Raw genomic sequence first — 9624 nt, 5'->3', positions numbered from 1 at the left:
GAGGGGCCAGGACGACTCTTCCCCTCCCGGACTGGCTTTGTCCATTTGTTTTGTTTTCGTTGCTGAGGTGTAGGGAGCTGCCGGGATTCCCTGGCGGGTTCCCGCGGAAACCGTCGTTTCCGGCAGCACGGGAGAAGAGGCGAACCCCCAACGGCCGCCCGGCTGGTCGGGGCTGTACTGGCAACTGGGTCAGGGCGGGAGTGGGCGGGGGCCCTAAAGGGGGGCGGGGCCAGAAGCGAGGGGCGGGGCCTGAGTGCGCCTGCGCAGTGCGCTCCACTCAGGGAGGCGGAGGCGAGGCGCCGAAGGGAAGATGGAAGACTACCAGGCTGTCGAGGAGGTAACGGCTGGGTTGGCGACGGGACGGGTGGAGGCCGGGAGTTCCGGGTGCAGGTGGGCGGCGGCAGCCAGGGGCTTGTGCGGGCACCCGGGCTGCGTCTAGACGTGGGCAGCGGCCGTCCCCAGCGCAGGCTGACGGCACCGACGCCCTGCCGAGCGCTTCGCGGTGACCCGCCGCCGGGCCGGCTCAGGGCGTCGTCGCCCTGCCCGGGGCGGGGCTCGGGGGGCGGGGCGTGGAGGGGGCTCCGCAGCCCTGGGACGCCTTGTGCCGGCGGCACTCCCGGGAGACCCCCCGCCGCGCCGCTCGCCTCCCCGGCGACCCCGGCCCGCCACGCCCCCGACCCCGAGAGAGCGCCGCCGCTCGCTCTGTTTATTCCGTGATTCAGACCCCCGCCCGCGGGTGGGGAAGACTGAAGGCCGCCCCTTGTGTGTCGCTGATGCACGCGAGACTCCAGAGTGACCCGCATGTACAGTCACATCTCTCAAGTCCCTTCAGTCAAGGATTGGATCCTCTGGCTGTGCGCAAAAAGCAGACGTGCCCAGTAGGAGAAGCTGCCTGTCTTCGTTTCCACACCTGTTCTTCGGTGCTGCGCGCAGCGCCCACCGAGGCCACCGTCACTCCCATTTCATTTGAGTTTGAGACAACAGTAAGATAGCTCCTATCTGTGGGGGGAGAAGAGTCATCTCTTACTGCCCCAACGAAGAAGCAGGGTAGCGCATACAGTTATTTACCAAGCAGACGACATTCGCTGTAATGACGTGCGCCGTTTCATGGCTTTCCTTCAAGCTTACGAGCATTCAGGGAATAAAGCTGATGGGTGCTCCTCTTATAGAATAGCTGCCCATTTTTCTTCTCACTAAATAATTCTTGTTGAAATACAAATAAATGGAGTCCTATTTATTATGCAGCCTGTCAAAAATAACAGGTTATCTTACCATTTTTGAAATTTAGTCTAAGCAGGAATGTTTTGAGGGAAATACATATATATATATATGGCTTAAGGACTGACCTTAAGAGTTTCAGATTTTATCTAATTTCCGAACTAGCACAAACTGTCTGTGGTAGTGTCATCATCAGTGTCTGAATGCTGGCAGCAATCAAGTGAATAATTAGGAGAAGTCATAGTTCAGGAGCAGGGAGTCAAGGAAAGACGCCTGTAAACTGTGCACTGATATAATGTTGCAAAATGGCTTGTATTATAGGAATATGAGTAACTTTTAAGAAAGGAAATGGCAATATAGAGGAAGTCCTTAACACTGGCATTTTAATACTCTGCACTCTAATTCTGGCTCTCACCAATGAGGTGGCTAAGTGACTTCATTATTTCAGATCTCAACTGCATATCTGAGAAATGAAAGGGCCCAACAGAGTGATCTGTGTTTTACACAAGATAAAGCCCTGGGAGGCTGAGACCATGACTCCCTTCTTTCTAGTAGGCCCGCTTTGGGCGTTTACTAATCCACCCCACTCCTCCTAACAGCCTCTGCATATCCTCTAACTTCATGTAGATACCTGGATCTTTGTATTAATAACTCTACTCTCCGTTCATTGTTCGACTTTCCTGTAGAAACTGAAACTGCCCAGTGGATTCTGTACAACTGCTGTACTTTCCATGAAAAGTCCATTGAAATGCCCCTCACCCTTTTTCATATTTCAACCACATGGAAAGTTATACAGGGACTTTCCTGTATGGTTTAGGATCACTGAAGTCTCTTGGAAAGATCCTTTAAACTTCGAGAAATAATTTAATCTAGGATACTGCAGATTTTCATTAACTGGGTGAGTTGGCTTTGTCTCCCAGTATGACTTCTGAGTACAGCAGGTGGGCTTCAGGCAGTCAGCTCTTGATCCTCCTGGGAAGAAAGGGGCATTGCTAGCACAGGGCTACAGTGGTCAGCAGCCCGGCAGGGAGGAAAACGCCCTGCTGAACTCTCTGCCTTTATTTCACCAGGATGTACATGGACTGAGGGCCTGGGGCTGCCCTCTGGAAAGCATCTGCAAAGCTCCGGAAATAAGGTTCCCAGGATTCAGAGGGAATCTTGTACCCATTCAGATGTACCATATGTAAAAAGAAAGAAAAAAGAAAGCCATTTATATAAACTCCTGGCACTAGATTCCTGCTGAGAGCCCACCTCCCAGCTCACCTCGACACACTGGCGGGGAATGGCTGTGCCAGCAGCTAGCTGTACAGTCCTGAAGTAGGACAGCATTGAGAAAGAAAATACCAACAGAAAATAGTAAAATCATGGTGTATCTTACCACAAACAGTGGCTAAAAACACCCCCCCCCCCAAAAAAAATGTCTTAAGTTTCAAGCCTCCTAACAAGTTTACATCAGGGAAAGAGTCAGTTAATTTATATAAAAGTCAAGTAACTCATTAAACTTCTATAGTAATCATCCTAGCGGCCAGCTGAAATGGATGGAGAGATTGAATTTTAGTTTAAGGTGAAGTCAGTCTTTTGGGTCATGGCATGATTAAAACAAAAACAAACCAAAAAACCTTTAAATCGTATACATGTATCCTGTGTCTCCTGACTGCCTCTCATTAGCTCTGTGATCCTCAGAGAGCTACTTAATGTTTTCCTCAGTAAAATGAACAGCCTGGTTAGATTATTCCTAAGGTCTTCATTTCTAAATCATGTTCATTACCTAAATTTGCATTAATCAGTGCAGTGGAAAAGGATCTTTTAAATCAATCAAACTTAACTGATTTTCTTCCTTACAGACTGCTTTTGTTGTTGATGAAGTGAGCAACATTGTAAAAGAGGTAAGAGGAGAAATGCTCCCTTTTTCAATGTTTGATTAATGGCTTATATGAGTGAAAATAATGTGTTTTAAATACTGTCTTGGAATTGTTTCAACTGAGCCTGTGTGTTTTGGCATTTCAAATAACAGTTTTTACTTCAATGAATATCTAGATAAGAACTCTCCCTTGGGGCTTCCCTAGTGGCACAGTGGTTGAGAGTCCGCCTGCCGATGCAGGGGACACGGGTTCGTGCCCCGGTCCGGGAAGATCCCACATGCCACGGAGCGGCTGGGCCCGTGAGCCATGGCCGCTGAGCCTGCGCGTCCGGAGCCTGTGCTCCGCAACGGGAGAGGCCGCAACAGTGAGAGGCCCGAGTACCGCAAAAAACCAAACCAAAACCAAAACCAAACAAAACAAAAAAGAATTCTCCCATATTATGTAAATTATATATTTTAAATGAGACAGGACATTTTATATACTAGCATTATTACTGAATGTTACTAAGGCTTGATTCTGTAACCTTTTAGCATCAAAGACTCATGGTAATAATCACATTGGAAAATGTAAACGTGCATTCCCTGTGTGGTAACTGCCACGGTATGTGGTGCTTTGAGGGATTAACCCACCTAGTGAGTTCAGAGCTGGAATCTGAGAAAATGGGAGGAGTGTTAACTCAGTGAAAAGAGGGGGACAGATATTCCAGGCAGTGGACAAGTGCAAAGGCCCTGTGGTAAGGAGTGTGCGTGGTGTTTGAGGGATTGGAGGGGAGGTGGGTGTGGCTGGACTAGTGCTGAGCATGGGGGCAGCCTGGGGCAGGAAGGAGGCCAGAAACGTTTTCCTAGTCAGTTTCCCTCCCTGGGTACACTGAGCACATAATGAAGCCAGTGGCTAAAAGACGGTTATTAGATGACCTAAGTTTGCCAATACCATTTGAGGTTATATATGTGATTTGGAATTGACTCCAATGCAAATTATTATTAATGCAAGTTATTGACTAATGGCAGAGTGATGAAGAACCACAGCCTAGTTTTGTGAACACCATTAAAAAGCAAAATGACTTTGTTCTGCTGTATGTATTATTCCACATCAGGCATGGATTTTCTACTTGCTTTCAGGATCTATAACAGTTTGCTTGTCATTGTTTTTCTTTCTTTTTTAAAAATTTAGTCATTTAAAAAATTTTTTTATGTTTGGCTGCATTGGGTCTTCATTACTGCGTGCGGGCTTTCTCTAGTTGCAGCGAGCGGGGGCTACTCTTTGTTGCAGTGCACGGGCTTCTCGTTGTGGTGGCTTCTCTTGTTGCGGAGCACAGGCTCTAGGCGTGCAGGCTTCAGTAGTTGTGGCTCGCCAGCTCTAGAGCCGCAGGCTCAGTAGTTGTGGCGCACGGGCTTTGTTGCTCCACGGCATGTGGGATCTTCTCAGACTGGGGCTCGAACCCGTGTCCCCTGCATTGGCAGGCAAATTCTTAACCACTGTGCCACCAGGGAAGTCCTTGTAGTTTTTTGGAAAAAAAAAAAAAGTGTTTCTTAGGAGCATGGTAGGGAGCAGGAAGATGGGTGAATTTCACTAGAACTCAGACATGGAGTTGGCTCATCGTGAAGCCTCCTTGGGCCTTGCTTGTTTTCTTCACTGTCTTTGACTTGGTTCCCAGGCAGCAAGTACCATTGCAAGTAGACCTTCCCAGTCTCCCTGGAAGCATAAAGGACTGGAAGCATAAAGTTACAGTGTGGTGTTACTTTCAGCTTTTTTTTGCCTCTAGGCAAAAGGTTAATTCTGTACTCGGCTATTTTAAGGATTGGGTAGTAGTAAATTTGGATGGGTACAAAATTAGCGGAGGGTTTTCCTCCCTCCCTGAAATCAGTGAATTCCGAAGCATGTGTGGGGAGACTTGCCAGAGTGAGAGGTTTAGCTCGAGTGCAGCCCCTACTTCTTTGGGGACACCCAGAGCTATCACCACCCTGGTCCCAGGTTCAGCTCTGAGCTGGGGAGGGAGCAGGACACGGCAGAGGGTGCGGAAGAGCTGTGCCAGTTTGTGGGGGCAGCAGCCCGCTCAGGTCCCAGGATGACTAGGAATTTCCAGCGCTAGAATATGGCGTGAGTCGCTTTTGTTCCTCAAAACCAAGGTCTCTGGGCTAGGCCCCAGGCCGTAGACCCCAGTCTGTCACCATTGTATACAACTCAGGGACTTTTTCTCTCCACGTCTGAGGACAGAACTTAGCCCTCACTGAATGTTATTATTTTAGGTCATAAGTGTCATAAAAACTCAGTTTTCTGGTTTCCAGCACAAGTTAGAAAAGGAGTAGAAAAGAAAGCTGCTTAGAAGCAGGCACACAGGCACCAGCATAAAAGGCCCAGAGAACCGTAAAATGGGACTATCCTTATTACCAGCTGGACCAAGAGTTGGGGCCAGGGACCGTGTGTATTCCTGAATACCCTCTGAAGCACACAGGGTGAACCCACCCAGAATACAGCACAGAAAAGGAAACAAGGAATTTCATAATAAAGAAAAAATTCATCACAAACTAAGTTTTGGAATAGATAGAGGAGTTCTTTAGTTTTCTGAAAAATGTACTTTTGTGGTAACATTCCCAGAAGATGCTGGGTAAAGGAAGTATTTGTAAATATCAATACATGATTATTTGGATAGGTTTGTACATTGTCAGTTGTACAACTGACAAAAGATTCCTCTATCTCTGGTGTACTTTTAAGAAAGAAATAGGCAAAGGAAGATATTTTCTAGCCTCACCAGGGAGAAAACGTGTTCCTTATCTCCAGACAGTAACTACAACAGCAAACATTAAATTCAGTCAAAATGTTTAAAAAACTTGACAGATCAGATGCTATATAATTCTTTTTTTTTTTTTTTATTTGTTCGGCTGCACTGGGTCTTTTTTTTTTTTTTTGCGGTACGCGGGCCTCTCACTGTTGTGGCCTCTCTCTTTGCGGAGCACAGGCTCCGGACGCGCAGGCTCAGCGGCCATGGCCACGGGCCCAGCCGCTCCGCGGCATGTGGGATCTTCCCAGACCGGGGCACAAACCCGCGTCCCCTGCAACGGCAGGTAGACTCTCAACCACTGCGCCACCAGGGAAGCCCTGCACTGGGTCTTAGTTCCAGCATGCAGGATCTTCGTTGTGGCATGCGGACTGTTTAGTTGGCGGCATGTGGGATCTAGTTCCCCGAGCAGGGATCGAACCCAGGCCCCCTGCATTGGAAACGCACAGTGTTAGCCACTGGACCACCAGGGAAGTCCCATATAATTACATATTTTTAAAACTGAATATAAAGCATTCAAATGAAATACAACACTGTTAGAACAAAAGGTACATTTGCAAAGGAGTCCTCGTGTTTACAAATAAGCTTATTTACACTTTATGCAAATTGTATTTCAGCAGTTCTTAGGGTGCAGTACTAACTGTGCTAACCTCAGGAGTGGCTGGGAGGTATTTGGCGTGTTCTGCTAACAGTGACCAGCTGTGCTCTGTCTTCCAGGCCATAGAACGTGCCATCGGTGGCAACGCCTATCAGCACAGTAAAGTGAATCAGTGGACCACAAACGTAGTGGAGCAAACCTTAAGCCAACTCACCAAGCTGGGGAAACCGTTTAAATACATTGGTAATGAATCTTCGCCTCTTGTTTATATTGGTGGTGGTTCTTTAAATACGGATCAGAGGCGAGTCTGTGTTAGGAGAGCAGCGTGGCCTGAGCTCAGAGGAGGTTCCTGGTAGGAGCAGGTCACTCGGCTTGTGCACGTAACCACCCACCCGGCCTGTGGGACTGCAGGAACGCAGGGACGTACCAGCATTTCCGATCTGATGCTTTTAGAACAAGCCTGTGGTGATCTGTTGATGTCCTAGGACCTGGCACTCTACCCCTAGAATTTTTATCATGAACATCAGCCACGTGATCTCTCTCTATATAATGAAAGTGGACAAAAGGGAATTTGTGTCGCCAAGTATATTTCTCTAATAAAAGTCTGCTTTTATCGAAGTGACCTGTGTAATCATGCAGAAGAACGGAGCGGGCCTGCACACGGCAAGTTCCTGCTTCTGGGACAGCTCTACTGATGGTACGTACGGTTTTCACTCCGTTCGTGAAGGCTTGTCACGGGCATTTCCCTGAAGGCTCTGCGGTGCCTGGGCCCTGCTGAGATCTAGATTATTCAAAGCGTTGTTTTATGAAATATGTGCTTGGATGTTTCCTGTCTTTGAATGCATGTCTATTAGAGTCACCTTTTAAAACATTTGATAGAAGAGAGACTGGCCAGCCTTCTTTTTTGGCCACAAAGAGTTAAGTACACAATCGTGAGAACTCGGAAGTCCCCCGTTCTTCCCAGTTTTCTGTCCTAACCCGCCTCCTTCCTCCCGCAGGGAGCTGCACTGTGCGATGGGAGAACAAGACCATGTACTGCATTGTCAGCGCCTTTGGACTGTCCATTTGACCGCCCTGTCCAGCCTGTGATCTTTCTCCTTTTGTCCCAGCATTTCTCTTCCATCTTCTAACCACCAGCCATCTAGTCAGTGATCACCTGTCTCACTCTCTTAGTGTTTTTGTGGCGCTCTCAAAATGTAGAGAAAAAAACCAAATGACCACACTGTTCTGTGACCTGCACACCCTAAGTCAGAGGAGTCATCACTGAAGGTAGTCAGGAGCCTGTCCTGCCACTTGTCTTAACTTTGAATGTTTCTTTTCAAAGGTGCTAAAAGCCGAAATCTGCTAGTGTGAAACTTTCTCTACTCTCTGAAATGATTCAAATACACTAATTTTCCATACTTTGTACTTTTGTTAGAATAATAAATTATTCCAATTTAAAGTGTGTGTTTTCTGCATAGTCTAAATAGTATCACAAATGAATTCTCCATATTTAGTTAGTGGCTTTAGAATCTATAAAACTGTAAAAAACAGAAGAAGTTGCAGTTCAGCTCTGGTCCTCGCCAGTACAGCGATTTGCTGATCCACCCGTGGGACCAAGATCCTGACCGCTTTGCTGTGTTCTGGTTGGAATTCTACCCTTGGGCATCACATCCTTCCCTCAAGGGCTTCTCTCCTGGAGCTTAAGGGGTGGCAAGTGGGCAAGCTGGTCTTTTCTGATAGCTGGAGAGCTCTGACTCACACTGTCGGCCCAAATCTGCAACACTACAGCCTCTACTCCTGTGTTTTCTTTTTCAGTAGCAATCACAACAGAAATGTTTTAGTACCTTACGGCTTACACAATGCTTTCACAATTATTCATTTTGTGTCCACAACAGTTAGACCGTTATTTATGAACCAGAAAAGGTGTCTGGAGGTTTTCTGACTGATTTAAAGTCATATCCAAGTAAGTGGGGAGGTGGGCCCCAAAACCGGTGAAGCTCACCTTCGGGGCTCGTGCCTGGGCCACGTTAACATGGCAATAAAGACAGACACACCTCCGCGTCCACCTGCTGAAATGAAAAAACCCTGCTCTTGTCCCTAAAGCACCAATGCCTGAATGATCAAGTTAACTCCACATGCAAAGAGCAAACAAATCAATGTACATAAATAAGGATCAAATATTAAAAATTTATTAACATCTACCAGAAAGGTAGTCTCTTAGTAAAAGGTGAAAGATTTATACGATCTGAAGAGAAACCAGAGTATAGAAAGGTAGTCTCTTAATGAAGCCATTCCCGAAGTGTAAATTTGCCATAAATAAACATTTATTCACTTTGATTGACTAAAATGATCATTCTGTGATCAAGTACTACTGTACTCACTGACACAGTTCCAAGGTCTAATACATAGCTCTATCTTTCCTTTTGAGCTTAAGGTTTAGAGTTGTTTTATTTTACAGATATTTACAGTCTCTTTGTAAAAAGGCAGTTTTCAGTAGCAGAAAATCCTGTGTTTCACAGTCTGGTATTACAGTTCCCAGTATACCTAAAACATGTCAAATCAAGATGAACAGGGTAACAAGATGTCACAGACTAAAGCAACTTCCCTTTGGCCTGTGGAAAAGATTTGTACCTTTGTTTTTCAAAAGTCTAACCTCTAAGGCAACTGGTTTTTAAAACCCTCAAAAATACATAAATGTACTTAAGTGTTCTAAGTCTAGTCTTCACTAGATGTCCCTTTTAATCATCCCTTCTATGAGCCTCTGTGTTTTTCCCTGTGAAAAGGATTCCAGGAAATAAGTTACTGACCACGTTATAATCTACTGAACGTAACTGTACCTTCAGTAAATAGCTCATGGAATTCTTGAGGCTGGTGATGTCTGTATTGTAACCTGACCATTTAATGGGTTGGGTTTACATAATGTATCTAAACTTTTATTGCAATCTGTAATTATGTACAGGAACAATCTTACAAACCTTGAATATATTTTATATATCCTCTTCTTTAGCCTTTCAAATGGGGCTTAAGAGAGAGAAAACTGCATCACTGCACTGCTTCAATGATTTAATAATAAATCAAGCAGACCTTTATCCACATGGATAATGAAGCTCTCCCTAGGGAAACCGTGAAATGCCTATGGTCATCTTCCAGGTTCCCTAGACTGGACCAGTAAAAAAATTATCCCAAAG

General features: G+C 46.1%; 1 protein-coding gene across 2 annotated transcripts; it reads left to right on the top strand.

Moving 5' to 3' along the window:
- Nucleotides 1-282: 282 nt before the first annotated feature.
- DYNLT1 (dynein light chain Tctex-type 1) lies at nt 283-7895 on the top strand (the record flags this gene model as incomplete). Of its 2 annotated transcripts, XM_082668806.1 has the most annotated exons (5): nt 283-337; nt 3063-3104; nt 6574-6697; nt 7074-7151; nt 7453-7895. In XM_082668806.1, exons 1-5 carry the CDS (start codon nt 311-313, stop codon nt 7521-7523), a joined length of 342 nt encoding a protein of 113 aa, XP_082524932.1. In that variant the 5' UTR covers nt 283-310. The 2 variants fall into 2 exon arrangements, with proteins under 2 accessions (XP_082524932.1, XP_082524933.1); XM_082668807.1 differs by lacking the exon at nt 7453-7895 and having other exon boundaries at nt 7094-7149.
- Between the last annotated feature and the right edge of the window lie 1729 nt (nt 7896-9624).

This window comes from Grampus griseus, assembly GCF_964374135.1.
Source record: "Grampus griseus genome assembly, chromosome: 13".
Taxonomy (NCBI): Eukaryota; Metazoa; Chordata; class Mammalia; order Artiodactyla; family Delphinidae; genus Grampus; species Grampus griseus.
The sequence above is the reverse complement of the archived record's forward strand: the minus strand, read 5'-3'. Positions and strand labels throughout refer to the sequence as shown.